The 18,106-nt window shown below is 40.9% G+C and overlaps 1 protein-coding gene across 1 annotated transcript in view; it reads right to left on the bottom strand.

Annotated features, from left to right (window-relative positions):
• Nucleotides 1-272: 272 nt before the first annotated feature.
• The window catches only part of PTCH1 (patched 1), a 101,735-nt gene continuing 83,901 nt past the window's right edge, over nt 273-18,106 (bottom strand). Inside the window, exons 20-24 of the mRNA XM_066614933.1 lie at nt 15,323-15,465; nt 11,337-11,436; nt 8,893-9,141; nt 6,198-6,723; nt 273-4,091 (exon numbers count right to left, since the gene is read on the bottom strand). Coding sequence (XP_066471030.1) covers nt 6,199-6,723; nt 8,893-9,141; nt 11,337-11,436; nt 15,323-15,465 — 1,017 coding nt within the window. The 3' untranslated portion in view covers nt 273-4,091; nt 6,198. The remainder of the gene's footprint in view (nt 4,092-6,197; nt 6,724-8,892; nt 9,142-11,336; nt 11,437-15,322; nt 15,466-18,106) is intronic.

Raw genomic sequence — 18,106 nt, 5'->3', positions numbered from 1 at the left:
TCTGCTCCTGCTGTCCCCATTGCCCATTAAGCTTCCCAGATTTGGAGAGGGAGGAGTTACCAAATGGTGGTGGCCAGCAGCAGACATTCTTCAGAAGAACTGGGTCTTAGACCTTCTAATGGGCAAGTTACTGGTAGTAGTGTTTGTACCAGGTGTCACAATTCAGATTTAAAAATGCAGCAGTCCGTTTTTAAAATAAACATGCCATAAACAACCAAATACGTAACCAATAAGTTATAATAATTTTTTATTCATGTTAGAATTTCTATCAGTGTTTGAACATTAATGTTTAGAGAGTTTGTACAAATTTCCACATGACTTAAAATTGAGAACCACACTAGATCACAAAATGGTAACTACCGACAGTTCAGTATGACATGAATATACACACTCTCTTTTAACACTGTTAACGTTTTCATTTGTTTGCGAAAGGGACTTATAATGAAAAGTGTGCATTGTATTTATGTCTCAGCATTGTTCCAAAACATAATGGTATCATCATTACATATAAACTCTTTAAAAATATAATTCTGTCAAAAGGATTGAGAACTACTATGTACACTACAAAAATAAATTTTCATATAAATAAATTATATGGCATACTCTTATCTTTGTAACTGAAACACAAACCCATCCCTGCTAAAAATAGTCAGGCAATGAGACCCGGTCTGAATATTTTTTTTCCTTTTAACTCCTCGCACTAAAAAGCTACAAAATGAGTCCTTATTGTAAATGTTATATACTCTTTTCCTATTTAACATTAGTAAGCATTCTATACAAATAAAAATTCCATTAAAAAGTAAAAACATAGCTGTAATAGTGTTTCCAATAGAAATAAAATCCCTGCATTGAGTTTGTTATAAACTGGCATGACAAATACTGTAAGAAAACATTCTTATGATACAAAAATATAAATATCAACAATTAAGTAAAAAATAAAATAAAAAGCCAGCCACTGAGATCTCCTTTTGCCAATGTGACAATAAGAGAAAATGGTCTATACTATGCACCAAGGAGCAGACACCAAAAAAGAGGAAAAAAAATCTGTCTCTTTTTCGATCACTCACACTCACGCTTGCACACACGCAAAATGGGAATGCTAAGGAGGGGCTCTTGAACATCAAAGCTCTTTCTTACTTTCTTCTTCTCTTCCTGCTAAAAAACAACTGTGGGACTAGACTGGAGAGTGACGGACTGTTAGGTCCCAAAGCAATATCAGTGGGAAGCCATTGTGACCTCTGACGCTCTAACACATATTCTTGGCAGTGGAAGGTAGCTTGCAATTAGCATCATACAGTTCTGTTGCAAAGTTTTTATAAGCGGAGGTCACTACACTGCTAGTGCTCAGTTGGGGCTTGGTGTCTTTTTGCCACTAAAGAGTTTTCATATTATTCAGGAACCTGGACCCGTTGATCCCGTTGAGTTTTGCTGACCCTACAGACAACAGCATATGTACTACTGAAACAATGCCATAACTTCTTCCTGCCTTTTGAATTTTCACATTAATGGATACTGCCTCATATCAAAGCATTCTTAAGGTCAGGGGAAAAAGCGATGTATCAATTCACATGCACCTGAATGACAGGTATCTAGCATGGTTGTGGGAAGATCTGGGTGCAGATACTGAAGAAGCACAGCTCTGAGCCATTTACTGATATGAGAAAATACTTCTTATCTGGGCCAATTCCATGAGGCTTGCACATGAGGCCACTATTCATTTGCTCCAGAATCTCCTTTTTGGGTCAGTTGTCTAGAGCTAAGTGACCATATGCACAATCCACACAAAAAAACTTATGCACAAGCCTCATTAACATTCATGTGATTTGGGGAAGAACAAAGCTGTTTCATTTCAACAGAATTTGCTCAGAAGGAGTGCATGGCAAGCTGTACACCAACAATAAACTGCTTTCAGATTCCGCTAGATCGTTCCACTGCATGGGTAGCTTTACATGAACCTTAAGTGTATATATAAGATGCTCAGGTGACTTATATGTTACCTATACATGCTTCATGGTCTGATGCAATGAGGGAATTCTACACGTCCTTTATTGTGGATACTTGTGCTTCTGATAAAGGGACAGCTCAGGCATCTTCCCAGGGGATTGATGTAGAAATTCTCCTTTTACACAAGTGTTGAAACTTTGTACAGTAAAAATACAAGTCACTCTTGCAGCCTTTTTCATTACTTCTAGATAACATACACAGTGGCTCTATATTGGACTCTCTTATTATTTTATAAAAATTAAATGCTATTTTCTGTTCTGCTACTCTTAATTTGACATCTTTGCATTATTCAAAATGCCAATATATACTGGAAGAGCAACACTGCATGCTTTAAAGCATCTGTTAATACTTTGGATGTGCTAAAAGAGATCAATTTAACAACTACCTGAACTGAAGCCATGTTTTATTTATTTGCAATTTCCATAAAACCAGAATACAGCAGGCACGCTCTCTGCAAAGGCTATCAAAATGTTAACAAAAGAGCCCAGAAGCTTTCGGTAAATGTTCAGTTCAACTGATGCATATTGTTGAGAGTTATTTTGAGTTTGGTGGCACAATTAGCTATGGCTGAAAAGCCTTGATTGCCACTGCAGAGAGGGTATAATTATAACCCCCCCAAGCGATACGGATGCATGGCTGCACAGCTTGAAGCTCCGTGCAGCTTGGAACTTGGATACCCGGAAGTCAGCAACGACATATGACAACATCACCGAGTGTCTAGAGGCCATGCCTTACTGCTGCACAGCCATGGAAGGGCTTCATGAAACAGCAGGGATTATTACAGAAAACATTGACTGTAACCACTGTACAGGTAAAGAAAGATGCAAAAAGAAGTTAAGTAAGCTGTCTAGAGTCAAATTTAGTACAGTGGAAGCATCAAAACGAGAATCCACAAATGCTGACACCCAATCTCTACTTTATCAGTTTGTTGGTCTCATTCCTTTCAGTTACACTCTAATGATATTTTCTCCTGTTCTCTATGAGAAAACAATCCAGGCTGATTGCAATCTTAAATGTAGTTGTACATATGGGAGTTGTTCACCAGTAACTATGTGAAAGGTTGCAGCCTTAACCAACACTAGTGAATTATTATGTCCAGTAAAACCTTACAAAGTGGGTACAGTCTTCTGGGAATATCGCTGGCACATGAGTCACTGATTAATTACGGGGTAGAACAAAAGCCACTGGGAAGCATGCAGAGCTTGGGTGCAAGTCGGCCCCTCAGCAGAAGAGTAATCTGTAAATGGAAGGGGGATTCCACTCATGTAAGAAGTTCTTCCATGGGTATAACTCTCATTCATGGATGACACTTCTGCTGACAGGGCAGTTTTGAATGCTACCCCATATACTTGCACATGCAGCATTCATTTAAGGGGACGACGACAATAATAGCCTGCACTCCATGAAGTCCCTACAATATACTACAGTACACAAAACCCACACGTCACAAAACCCACACATAGCTATGCCTGCTTCAACCGTCAAGGTTAACATGCTGCTCTTTACACCTGCTCATTTTTTTAAAAAAACAAAAAGAAAACAAAACAAAAAATATCACGCATAGCGTGTTTGAAAGTTAACAGGAACATTTCATACTACCACAGGGCTGTGATATGGAAATTTTAAAATACTTTAACACACATGCACGCACACACATATGTACCTTTACAAAAAAACATCCTAATACATTAGCAATATTTGCATAGAATTATACACGTAAATTATACATTATTTAAGCAGCAGCAACATATGCTGAAATTTACGACTAATTAAGCTTAGTTGTGGCACAGAGATCAATGTACAATAAAGTACAGAGCACAAACCATCGTCTCCACTCTGTTAAACAGGAGTTAACACAACTCCAGATTATACTACTTTACACGGCTTCTCTTGTATATTACACATGTGTACACCTTTTAAATATTTATAGAAATATTTCACAAAATAATACAATAGGTTACAGTAACAGTGAACTGTTGCCCTGATGCAGCATGTCCTTTTCCATAACTTCAAGCAGTTTCCCTTCAAGCAGTTCTGGAAAGAGGAGGTTTCCCATCTTTGGCCTCTTCTTTGCTTCAGTTATTTCCCTGTACAAATAGAGACAGGAGGAGAGAGAGAGAGACGCACTGTTCACCTTAAGTTCAGCAAAGATAAATAAATCACCTCAGCCCCAAGCCATCTGACAAGTTCTGCAATTAAAAGCCAGGAGGCCAATGTTCTTTTTCCAGCAATGTCAGTGACATCCTGTGACCAAATGTTTTAAACAGGATTTTTAAAAAAATGTCTTGTTAATTTTTATTATTTCCATTTCTGGATAGCTGACATGGCACACCACTGCCTGGGTTGTCAATTATTATTGATAGATGCAGGGTTTATTTATTTCAAGTTAGCTGCAATATCTGAAGCAAATAAACTCCATTTGAAATATGAAACTTATACTTGTTTATAAAACAAAACAGCCCAATCCAACTTAAATTCACCTCCCGCCAATGCAGGCACCCCTAGGAGGCATGTGCTGCATCCCCACATATCAGTGTGTGTGTGGGGGGGGGGGGGGAGGCAATAGGAGAAGTCTCCTTGACTTGCCCTGGGGAAAGCTTCCAAAGTTCCTATGGAACTCCTCAATTTTACCCTAGATAGTTTGCTGGTGCAAGACCAAGACATGTAAAGGTGACAGAAAGAGAAAGGGAGAGGATTTGGCTGCATGGTCATACTGTCAATCCTCCCTTGTCTCCCTTGTTCTGCATTCCTCTCTGCCCTCCTCCCTGCTCAGAAACTCCTCCTCTCACCTTCATACCTCCAACCACCTGTCCCCACCTCCACTTCAACTTTTGCTAGCAAACAGTGGCCTGGCTGCTAGCTGGAAGCTTCACCATGCTGGCTAGTGGTGACACTGTTGCACAACTTCTGCTTTGCCAGCAGAATGTGTGTTCTACCAGCAGGGAACTTAGTCTGGATTGTGCTGCCCATAACCAGAGATTTCACTCTCAGTAGACTGTTTCTTGATGCAAGGTTTGAAAATTCTATAGATCTTGTGAGCCAATCTGTACATACAGAAAAAGCACAAGATTTACAGCTCTCTTGTGATTGTGGAATTTTAGAACACATGACCAAATACTTCCTTACATCACGCATTTCTTGCCTACTAAAAGATATCTATTTTCTTTCCAAATGTGCTATTTTTCTCCCCAACAGTTCTTTATTTTAAAAGTTTGCACCCTGTGTTTTCTACCACTAGCAGTGCAATCCTAACTACTTGTTGAGGCAGCACAGCTGCACCTGAGAGGGCTCAGAGCATCACAAATGATGCCAACATCCCATCTCAGCACCAGCTGTCACAGGGTAAGGTTGTGCTGGGTGGTGCGGGGGATAAGAGGGTGGCAGGAGAGCATGATGGAGGCAGGGAGGGTGCGGAGGATGGAATGAGGGGACGATCAGGCCTGGGAAGGGGATGGGATCAGTGGCAGCTCATGCTGCATCCAACCCCCTTCTTAGGCTAGGCAGCCCTACATGGGTCTTCCCGGATTTTCAGCAACAATATAGCTGGTGTGGATTTGAGAAGACCCATAGGGCTGGCTGGGGCTTTACCAGTGATAGGACAGATTTCCCCTTTCCCTGAGGAGTCTTTCAGCTACCTTCTGAGCTGTATTGGATGTAGCACAGGTCACAAGGTCTGGCTGTGCCAGTGCAGTTTAAGATTGGGCTGTCCAAGACTCAGTGCCAGCTAGCCAGCTTTCCATGGGCAAGGAAGTTTCTTTCAATGTGGGAGTTTGTTCAACCATGCAATTTTCGCACCAACCTTCTCAAGTACTTTGATCCTCGTACTTTGAGATTATGCTTTTCTGAATGTGTAGATCAGCCACTAGTCAGGACCTTCTAGTTTCTGATCCCAACATTATCTTACACAAATCACATGAAAACTCAAATTCATGTTCTCCATTAGGCAAGCAACATAGACTTATCACTGGAGGTCACTGGCACTTTTGGTCGAGGGCACTTTAAAATGTAAGAATTTCACCCTAAAATAATTCCTTAAGCATTACTGCTGACTGCAGAAAACACAATTATTGAATATTAAAAGCTCCTGCAATAAAATATCTTTTAAGGAACCATACATGATTTTCAATTTCTGCATGCCTGAACAAAGGAATGACAATACTTCCCAGTAGGGCAAAAAAACACAACCAACTTACCTTAATCTGAGCTGTTGCCATGTGTCCTTTCTTCACATTCAACATCTTGCAGCTCTATTACTTCTACTTTAGAGTTCCTCCTCTCACATCGGACATTAAAAGGCACATGAGGATCCTCAAATTGTCCATGGTCAGTTTCGTGATATCCCTCGTAAGAGGGAAAGCCTCCTCCACGCATGTTGTGGCTGTGCACAGCAGGATGGACAGCAACAGTAACTGAAGCTGAGGCAGTCACAGTAGTGATAGGCTGGCAGTAAGCTGGTGCGGAAGAGCCCGTGGGAGTGAAAGGTGGGCTTCTGATGTTCTGAGAATGAGCTCTATTACCAGAGCAGTCCCTATTACTAGGGCAAGAATGTCCATCAGTAGAAGTTTCAAAAGCATCTCTGCGTGGCCAGTAAGGGGGTGGTCGGAGTCCTTCCCTTGGTTCTCTTTTGGGTTGCTTACTTTGATGCCACGCTTGTTGAGATCCAGACTCTAGGTTTGTCTGTATTCTTGGCTTATGATATCTTGTATCTGGTTGGAACACCTGGAAATAAAAAGGGTAATGAAGTCTTTGAATCAGATGTTGAAAACAAAAGGTTGCACCTTCTTCATGAGACTCTTCCATGGCATCACACCACAGGATGTTTTTCCAGTGCAATTCTGACATGTGTTTTCACTACATAGCTCTCTTTGAAAATCACCATAACAAGCAGCAAACTATTTCAACAATAATAGAATGCACATTTGTCTGTGTTGGCATCCACACAAATGCTTCTGATGCACTGAGTATATATTCCAAATTTTGGGTTGGGACCCACTAGGTGGATCGTGAGTCAATTTCAAGTGGGTCATGTAGCACCTAGCTCAAGCCATCATTGAAAATTCAGGGTACAGAGTGAAAAATACAGCATATAGAGCTGCTGGGCAGGGTGAGCTCTCAGTGAAAGAGAGCATAGTGCTTTACTTTGAATAGGTGGGAAGAGGGGACTTAGGAAAGGGGGGAGGGCTGTATGGTTGGAGAAGGATCCAAGTCTGCATTCTGGTTTGACTTCTGAGCTGGAATGTTTGCATTTTTAGCTATGCAAAATAACAGCACAAGCGTGCTGTGTAATGGGACCTTTGGCTGATCGCAGCTTAGGTTTGAAGCCTAAATTGGTGATGTCATTTCTGGCCATGACATCACTTCTAGGTTAATGACATCACTTATGGTGGGTCCCAACAGATAACAGATAATCACCAGAACTGTGTGTATCACACATTGGTCCTGGTGCTAAAACGTTTGAAAACCACTTATATAATCATTCATGGCCCAATCCTATGGCCATTTATGGCAGTGGAACGTCTATTATGCCACCAAAAGTGGCACAATCATGTTGCAAATAGTGTACTGCTGTCACACAATGCAGGACCAACTGGCACAAGTGTCCAGAAGTCTGGCACACATACCAAAGCCATGCAGATGCTGCATCGGAGCAGGCAGGTTAGTGGCTTGAGCGGTTTGGGGTGGGGAGAGGGGAAGAAGGGGGTGGTGGATCCCAGCAGTAGCACCAGGATACTATCATTTTTTTGCTGCCTGACAACCCCCCTGTCTCTCCTTGAATGTATGCTGGCAATATAGCTGTTGTAGGCCCAAAGAGATCCTAGGTGATCAGGTGGCCTACAGGGAGGCTAAGTAAAAAGGTTTTTTACTTGTGTCTTGCTGGCCAACTGGCTACCCCTCCCCATACCATAGTATGCAGTGCATACTCTCTTGGCACAGCTTCATACTGTGGACTGGCAGGGGAAAGGATTGGGCCCTCACTCACTCAAAACCTTTCCTGACACTTCTCAGTATTTTTCAAGAAAGTGGAATAAGAGTAGTTTTTCAAGTGGGTTTCTAACCAAGCATTGTTGGGCTCTGACAGTAGCTATAGTTAGGCTAGCGTACTGTATGTAAGCAAGACATTAGTGGGATGCAGAAGTCGTCAGATCGGTTTTTTAGCTTTTAGTAAAAAGTGTAAAGCAGAGTGGCCAAATCAAACAGCCATGACCAGCTCATAACGTGGCTCTGCTTGTACCTATTTTTAGGCCTTTACCGATCTGCAATTCATCCCAGGATGCAGCTTCGTTCTGTGCCCATGCACAAGAAAAGGAACCCTTAGTTTTGTCTCTAAGTTATGTTAGTCCAATGACAATGATGGGTGCTTTGGTTAGGGCAACAGTTTGGAATGACTGAAGGAATATTCATGGCTTATGGCATTTTATGCCAAGATTTATTACTGGATTAGGGTTATGATTAATGCATTTTGTGATTGTATGGAGCAGAATAAAGGTTCATGTTTTAGCAACTTCTATTTTCTTATCTATTGCACCAAGAATAGTTTGTATGGGGGCAGAGGAGTGAACCTACGAATCTTATGTTTCTAGTTGGAAACAATATCACCAGAACTGTGTGTATCACACATCAACACATCCACTACACCACAAACTCTTCCATTAGGAAACCTAAATTCTTGTAAACAGAATAATGACTGAGACCAAAAAACGTCTACCCTTGTTTAGCACTGAATTGGTTCCAAGACTTGTCTTCTCATTCTGAAAAGTTTCTGAGGTTTGTATCAGGTGAATCCAGAAATGAAAGATGGTTAAAGAACATTGCACAGGAGATAGCAAACGAATGTGAGGGCTGTACAAAATAACTAGAAAAAGAAACTGGTAAGACTTGGCTACTTACACTGGATCTGGCAAATACAGGATTTTCAGTTGCTTCAACTATTACTTGCCGGGCTGGGGCACCAGATCTTTGTGTGGCCTCATATTGTTGGAGCTCCTCGCTGATTCCTGATACGGTAGTCTGAGAACTATACTCAGAATCAGAAGAATCGGACCCATTCTGAGTCTGGCCCAGTGGTACGGCAAACCTCACAACACTTGGGGGAGGCTCAGGAGTAGGTAACCTGCTTCTTCCATCAGCTGGAGAAACCTAAGAGTGACAATTTGAAAAATATTAACTGCTATCATCAAAAGGTTCAAGCTGTTTCACTTTGTTGAGCAGCTAAAATTGTTTCTAGTATCTCTTGATGAAGAATCCATCAGCATGAAACATGGTTGGATTTGATTCAACCATGGTATTTTATTCAGCCATATCTGATATTTCTTATGGAATTTTTATTGTTGCTTGTGACATGTGCGCCTATGCTTCTGGCTTAAATTATACATATTCGTACAGATAATGTATGCCTTTGAAGAGTATTTGGAAAATTTAGCTGGTCCAAAACACTGCTGCCAGACTGTTGACCAGAGCCAGATGGATGGAGCATTATTTATTATTTATTCCAGTCATTTATTTATTCTAATGGCTATGTTTCCAAGCTCATTTAAAAATGCTAGTTCTTACATTTGAAGCTTTAAATATCCTGGTGCCAGGACTGCTTTTTCTTAGTTACAACTACTGCATGCATTTTTTTCAACATCTGAAGGACTGGTCAGTGCCTTCCTGCCATTTGAGGTTCCATGAATGGCTACACAAGGTGAGGGATTTTTGGTCACTAGCAGTGGCATAGCTATAGGGGGGATGGCATGGTAAATATCACAGGTGCTGCAACACACTGTGTAAGTGGCCCCTCCCACTCACCAGTGGAGTGTTTCTGGGCAGCAACAGCAAAGCACAGGTGGCATGGGGGAGAGGGTAGGCAGAATGTGGTGGTGGTAGGCTGGGGAGGTGGGCAGATCAGGTCCAGAGGGAGGGTGGAATCAGTTGCAGTGTACACCAAATCCCAACCTCTTTCCCAGGTCTGATTTGCCTTCCTAGGTCAATATGGACTTGCGCCAGCAATGAAACTGGCACAGATTCAAGTTGACCCATAGCGGTTGCTGGGGCTTACTCCGGGGTAAGGGTATGAATGTCTCCTTACCCTGAGGAGACCTCCAGCAGCTGAAAATCCCCTGCGGGATACAGTGGTAGCTGTGCAGGGCCACTGCATTGCTGCACCGGGATTTAGGTAGGTTTAGGTTGTAAGTATTATTATTAACAAATTCAAGCCCTGAACTTTGGAAGACAAACTCTGATTCAATGTGTTAATCAGAAATTTGCAGGGCTATAAAACCTGAGGCTCCATTTATATTCTTAATGTAACCCCTTGCATCTCATAAAAACTCATTAAAGCAGCAATATAATACTTTAATGGGGGGTTTAAATATCAGGATACAGTGCAGAATCTGACATCTAACACAGAAAATAATTGCTAGATCTTTCGCTGAAGAAGAAAAAAACATCCAAATTTCATCTTCATCTTCAAGACTGGAAATCTGGGGTGAACTCTGGGTGACAGTGAAAGTCAGTGGCATTCCCAGTCTCTTGTGGAACACCTCTCCTAACATCCTTTAATTTTTCTCAACTGATTAACAGCCGTATCCTATGCATGTTTACTCAGAAGTAAGTCCCATTAGTGTCAATGGGGCTTACTCCCAGGAAAGTGTGGATAGGACTGGGCTGTTACCAACAGTGCTCAGGGCTATCACTGAGCACTGTCCACACCCCAATTTTTTCCTCTTATTAATTAAAATGAAAAGAAATGCTACAGAAAATAAATATGCACACTAAACGACATGGGAAAAATCTGTGAATTGTAATTAATGATACCAATAATGCTATTTTGTTTTCTCCTCTAGACCCTGGGATTTTAAAACAAAATTCTCAATTCCCCAGGAGCTTCCTTTCTCCTTTGCTCTTCACAGATGCAGCTCACACTACATGAGCCGTGCATTACCTTATCCCTAGAGAAGAATGGGGAAGCATCTAAAATAATAATAATAATAATAAACCTCAGCATCTACATAGCGCTTTCAGAGCTGACCCCATCCATGAGGCCAACTGAAGAAGTCACATATTCTGTGCTCCACATATACAGTTATATTTTAGTCTTTACAACAACCTTTTAGCTGAACTACAATAGAATCTGATTTTCAACATCAACACTTAAAGAAGTTAGATTTGTACAACCAAAATCAGATTTCAGACTCAAATTTATTTTTAAAGACTGTCTAATATCAGTACTAAAATGTTAAACATTACAATGTAAGTAGTTATAAGAAAGTAGCACACATATAAAGTAGATAAAATCATAAACAGTAGTTGAGAAAAGGGGTAACTACATTATCAGGGAATATAAAACTGACCTCAGGATATGGTCCAAAGATAGAAAGGAGAACCGGAAGTAGCACCAGTCCATTCAAAGCACCCAAGATGGTTAAGATCGCCAAAACAGCAAAGAAATACCTGAAATATTTTAATATTTATAATGAGCTATATGTTAACAGAAGAGAAAAAACAATTGATTTTATAATTTTTTCCAATGCAAACATATCAACATATTGCTCAGAATTATTATTCATTTACAAAGTCAGTATGCATGGTTTTTCTTTTTACCTTTTGGATTAGAGAGGCTACATTCCGCAACCCAAAGTGTTAGTTTTTAAAGGAAAGAAAAAAAGCATGTTAATTTACCAAAAACTTGTATGCATGTAATGTTATTTATGAATGTGTTACACAAACACAAAAATATGGAATGTGAACTGAATGCCTGAACAGATTGAAAGCACAAACACAATGAAAAGGGGCCCCCATTCGTGAAAACCCAGCAGAAGCAAACAAATGAAGCGAAGGGTGTAGAATTTAAACAATTTAGCCTAGAAGGAAAAAGAAATCTACTTCTCCCAGCAGCTAATCCACTGTGAAATGCTTCTGCATCTAACAGCAGAATCTCTAATTAAATCTCTAGTGTATCAGGTAAGACTTTCCCTTGCCATTCATTAATCACAACTTTCCGCCTAGAATTCTGTGAGTTCCAGTTTTACCAAATAGCTCAAATTGCAACCTTTTTAGACACAGGAACCAGCTTTTGCAAAGAAAATGCAGGCCATTCTATGGAAAGCCTGAGCATTGTACTGAGTAAGAACACTCTACAATAGCAGAGCTGCATTGCAGGCTAATCTTTTGTTGAACAATTTAGCATCTCTGAATGCTCTTGTTTTGTGTCAGCCAATTCAAACATAAAGGCTGAACTACTATGGAAGAAGAGGAGAGTGCACAAGTGGTTGTCCTTTCCCACCACTGAGGGCTAAGATCTGGTATCTTTCATGAATAAGATGGTAAACCTGCCAGCTAGAGGAAAGCCTTGCTAGTTGGTATCCAGCGAGGGAGGGGCAGGACTAAACTCAAAGATGCATTTCATTGCTAATGGAATTGGGGGCATTAGGTCTCAGGCTTTACCCAGGCTTTACTTTACCCAGGCTTTACGCACTGGAGAGGACACTCTGTTCCAGAACCACCATTCAGAGCGCAATACCATAGTCTTCCGAGACTGAAGGATGCCAACAGGCAAAGTTGGAAGGTGAAAGGGAAAGAAGGGGAAGCTGGGAACCACTCTTTTACCAATGACCCTGCTAACTACATAGCAAAAAACAATCTCTCTGGCGTTCAATATCAAATCTATTAACATACAAAGCTACAACTATCATCCTATTACAATAGAATTACAGCTAGAAATTTCAGATCTGCAGCAACAGATTTTTTTAAAAAGCCATCAACAAGCCAATCTCTTCTGTTTATGTAAGCTGACAGTACTTTATACTATGAACACCATCAATAAAAGACACATGGAGCCATTTGCATCTCATCAGTCTAGCTCTAGAATAAACAGGCTGATTGTAGATCAGATTAATCTGCGTATACAAAAATCTCTACCCAGACATGCTATTGGACTAAAAATCGATTCCTTGCAGGAAGTTTGGAGCCTTTCTCAGCTCTTGAAACAATGCCAAAACTTTATTCGTTTAATTTAGATCATCCTTTTTTTTAAGGCTAGAAAAAATGAAGACTAGATTGGGTTAAAAAATGAGGCCAAGTTAAAAAAAAGTCAGCTTTCAAATATGAAATGGTCATTTTCCTACTTTTTTAAAGCAAACATAAAAAATTAGCAATTGAAAGTGTTGTAATGTAGTCAATTATTGTCAAATAAAAGAGGTAATAGATGCAATCTACTGAACACTTGAATTGTGGAGTTTAGTGCTCAATGCAGTCAGAGCAGAAACCTCACTGAAACAAAAACAGCCTGTGCATCAGCAGTACCTAACTTTTCCCCAAGCTTTCTTCAGTTGTTTCTATGCAACAATTCCCCCTTCCTGGTCAAACTGTAACACACTACTAGTCCTTTTCAGACATTCAAGGTAGGTACAATGAATGCACATGAAGGATGCCATGGCAGGTTCCTGCTTGTTCTGCAGACATTCATTAGTTGGGGGAGGAACATGCCACCACAATACCACAACCCTCTGTGTACTTCATTGCACCTTTTTTGAACACCTCAAAAGGGTGAGTGTTTCTCAAACCAAGGGTGAATATGTTCTCACATAGCAACAGGGAGGCACAAATAATGTTTGCACACCTCACTGATAACAGCCCTATAAACATTTATAGTTACTTCAGACTTTTCCAAATGCTGGATTTGACTTCCTCACTGCTGCGTGCCCCATTACCTCAGGTTGGAGGTGAAATGGTGAGGGGTAAAGGTGAATGTAAAGCTGAGGGACTTAGGGACATGTAAGGAATTCAGCTGGGTGCAGGAAAGGAGTGGGGCAGGAGGGAGGGCTTTAGTGGAATTAAGTATAAACCCAGTTTTCACGCTGAGGGCAAATTTAGAAAAAAAGGTTGGTTGGTTTGAAAGATACAGTCCATTGATGATACAGTCCTACCAACAACCAACAACACCACAGGGTATGTGAATGCACATGTCACCCACCCATCCCAGGACCTCATTCTGTTTCACATAACCACATGGAAAGTGAACTGTCCAAACCATCCCAACATAAAAATTAAAAACTAATGTTTAAATTGCATATGAGGGACAGTTTGAACAGCCTGCCTCCCTCCAATAATGCAGAATGGAACAGGGCAGGGCATGCATGCTCATGCCCTTCATTGCATCATGGGCAAGGCCAGTGGGTAATATTGTCCAAACTGGTCCAGTATGATTTCTCAAAGCATGAGAGGCTGCCATTATGTATGCTCCCGAAGTGCTGTTCTCCAAGTCTTCCTTTTTGTTGTTGTATTGCTGTCAACTATTTCTTTATCCTGGCTCAAATCAGCCTGAAGAGCCTATTTTTACTTGGGGCTCCTGCCATCAAACCTTGTTTTGTTTTGCTATTGCCATGCAGTGCCACAGAGAGCAAGAGTCAGTGTTGCTTTTCTAGTTAGCCGCTTTGCAGAGGTTGTTTGGAGCAACAGGACAGGATCCATTTCACCAACCCTCTCAAATTTCCTTCCAAAGAAAAACTGGTCCTACACTTTTATCTGCTAAATTCACATTCTTAATTAAATCCACAAGAAAACAGGATCCCTTTTAGCTTCAGACAGAAGGGCCTTCAGGCTTTACTTTATGTATTTTTAGGTTACATTCTGTGATGACGGGGGTGACTGCCTGTTCACAATCTGCCCTGAACTTTTTATTTCGGTCACCAAAGGTTTCCATAAGCTTCAATCAGGGAAAAAGAGAAAGGGGGAGGGAAAGAAAGTTTCAGTTGCAGGATGTTTATAGTTTTTCAGGCCTCTCCACTCCAAATGCTCTGCATTTAAATAGTTTGGAAGAGTGGTTAGGTTAAAGGTCACCTACAGCTAGTCGCTGGACAATACTAGCTCTTTGAGACCAACTTTATTTTGTTACTGAGCAGACTGTAGGCTACAGAAGACCCTTTCTGAGCTGGAGCTAAAGGAACAAAATCCAGAGCCCTCAATGGAAAAGCAACTAAAATGCAACAAGCAATTAATAAAGCACAGTGAAAGTGGAACCATGAAAGTGGAACCATAAGCATGTTCAGCACATCATGCGCACTATACAACAGTGAATAAATGAAAAAACACAACAGCACTCCCATAAAAAGAATCTCAGTTATCTGATTTTTGATCACCCCAATTCATCAAGGTGCCCCAATATAGCTCCATGAGAGAATGTAAACCAGTTTAAAGTGCATGCCTCTTAACCACATTTCCGAATAGACAATAACTGTGTAGGTACCCTTGACTACTCAGATAAATGAGATTCTGCTCTATTCATTTCATTTCAATAAAGCAAAAGGGGGCAGGAAGGAGGGATGTGCATATGTTTTACCTGACAATAAAGTCAAACTCAGATCCTGCAAGCATTAATACACCAAGCAGTGTAGAAACAGCTCCATCCAACACAGGGGCAAACATGTGTTCTAATGCAAGGACAGCTCTGCGATTCTTGTCTCCTATGGCAGTCAGAAATGCCTGGAAAAGAATGACATTCGTGCCATCGGATTAGTGTGTACAGTTTACAGGGATTCTTGAATTTTTATTTCTAGAGGAGAAAAGAAGTTGCCACAATCTAAACCCCATTAGTCAGTAGTTTACTATATTTAATATGGCGAATTAGTATTCAAGGTAGATTTCTGATTTTGTAATCAGTTGGTCTGATTCAGAGCACAATACCATAGTCTTTCGAGACTGAAGGTTGCCAACACAATCAGTTGGTGTACTGAATTTGCAAAATGAAAGGATTCAGCCCTATCTTGAAGTTATGCTCTTTGACTGAAAGCCTTCGCCCTAATCACAGATAATACGGAAAGCTATGGATACACTCTTATGAGTTAAAGGCACTCTATGAATGTTCAGACACACATTCCACATCAGGCCCAGTTAATATACGTTAATAAGCATGACGGTAGTTATTGCACATGCCTGTTCTTATGCTAAAACTGCATAATTCATTTTGGAATTGCTTCTAGTAAGCAGAGAATTCTTCCGACACAGAATATTATGAGGATTACTATCCAAATCCTACAGGTCATGATCATGGGCTGTTAAGGCTCTAAATGCATTAAAAAGGATCTCTACAAAGATTCCAAAAATGTAAGACTTCATACTTCCAAACACTTTGATACAGCCAGGTCTCTACTGGATTACACACACAATTGGAAGTTGGAGTTGGTCAAGCAATCATTTGTAGGATGGTAGTTAAAAATCAGACGTCACAATTCATAAGCAATGGAGAATTAATTTACAGATCCTGAGTGCAGTATGTTTTGTTAGAACAATTTGATTCTTTATTTTCAGCAGGTCACTCAAATTGTCCTGTTATTGGAGCACTCCATTTTGACTGAGGAAAAGGGGATTTAAATTTGCTTTGGATTGAATCTGGTCCATTTGATATTTAAGTAAAAGTCAGTCATGAATTTAGATTTTGTACAGCAAGAAAGCTGATAGCATTAAGTATTGCATAAGCATATGATTTGGCTTGCCTTTAACTCACAAAAAATAAGAGGTAGGGTTCAAACTGTCTTTAAAAATTGCCACTGCTTGCTCCTAAAGTCCTGAAGTACTCCTTCTATAGCCACATAGAAATGTGGAAAAAATTATGGGGATCTCAAGTGCTGGACCTTCCATTCATTCTATGGAACAAATGCCCCGGCAATGGGGTCGGAAACTGTGCTTTTGGTTTTCCGGAAGCACAGCTAAAAGCTTTGGGGAAGCCTCAGGAAGCTTCCCCAATGCAGCCTGGGGTCCCACGAGGCTCCGTAAGTTTCAGGTAAGTGGGGGGAGGGACAGATTTGTGTGTGGGGGGAGCGGCAACATCCCACAGGGGGTGCCATCACAGAACTTTGCCCCAGGGCACAGGGCTGGGGAGGTCTGCCACTGGGGGATCTCCCCCCAAATGGAAAACATAGCTGATGGCAATGCAGTCTGCACCAATAGCTGTTTTCTTAGAGAAGCTCTTAGGAAATTTATTAATGAACATAAAGGTGGTTCAGTTATCTAATATATAACTGTCCACATAAATGCTCTTTTGGGGCTCAGAATTCATTAATACCTCATTATATACAGGTAGTCCCTGACTTACAGATGTCCTGACTGAGGGACAGCTGCATCAGTGCTTTTGCAGTCCGTCCAGACTTATGCTGTAATGCAAGCATGATAGCACTGTTCTGACTTCCATTCTGGACAAACATCCAGAAAAAGAACCAGGATGTAAGTTGGGGGCTACTGATATAGGTGGTTGTTCTATGTCTAGAAAGATTTTTCAAATGGAGGAACATTCAGTCATGTGTTCTCCACCTGTCATTGAAGTGGTCCAAATACAGCAATATCATGTAATGAGCCATTTGTGTAGAATCTCCAGGGGTGACCAAGCAGAGAAGCATTTGTAAATTAGAAGATAACTGGTTATTTTTCTCCACTCTGTCACTTATTTTAAAAAATAAAAAAAATTATAAATTTAGGTAAAGGTGAAGAGGTGTGCTATCAGGAGCCAGTAACATTTTTACAGTTGTCCTAAAATAACTCAGAGCGCAATCCAAAGCTGGCTCTCTGAGGTGGGAAGGGGGTGTAACAGGGAGCAGGATCAGCGGAGCAGGCCACTACCATATCCTAACCCACCCTAAAATTTTAAAATAGGCTGCTTGGACTTGCAGTTGCTATTCAGCAGGCACAGATCCAAGTAACCCCATTGGGAAGGATGGGGCATTACTCGGCACGGGGAAAAAATATCTCCTTATCTTGAGGAGACCTCCAACCAGCTCTAAAGCTATGCTGGATACAGCAAACGCCTTGCGGCCTGCTGTGCCAGCGCAGCTTAGGACTGGGTAGCCCATGTGTGCATGCATGTTTGAATGAATGTTTACATCTGTGTGAGTCCAAAGGCCATGCATCTAATGTAGGTCTCTAGAAAGAGCTGACAACTAAACATCAATGTATTATGAACTAATGTGAACTATCACAACAGATCAATGCAACATGAGGCTCACTACAAACTACTACCTTACCAAACTAGTCTCAGAATGTATTCAAATGGTGTAGGATAGGACAGACAAAAAAGGTAAGAAAAGGAAAGGGATATAATCATCCTGTGACTGAACTGCTTCTGACTGAGTGG

The sequence above is a fragment of the Tiliqua scincoides genome, chromosome 2, assembly GCF_035046505.1.
Source record: "Tiliqua scincoides isolate rTilSci1 chromosome 2, rTilSci1.hap2, whole genome shotgun sequence".
Lineage (NCBI taxonomy): Eukaryota > Metazoa > Chordata > Lepidosauria > Squamata > Scincidae > Tiliqua > Tiliqua scincoides.
Note: the sequence above shows the minus strand (reverse complement) of the source record. Positions and strands in the feature narration are given on the sequence as shown.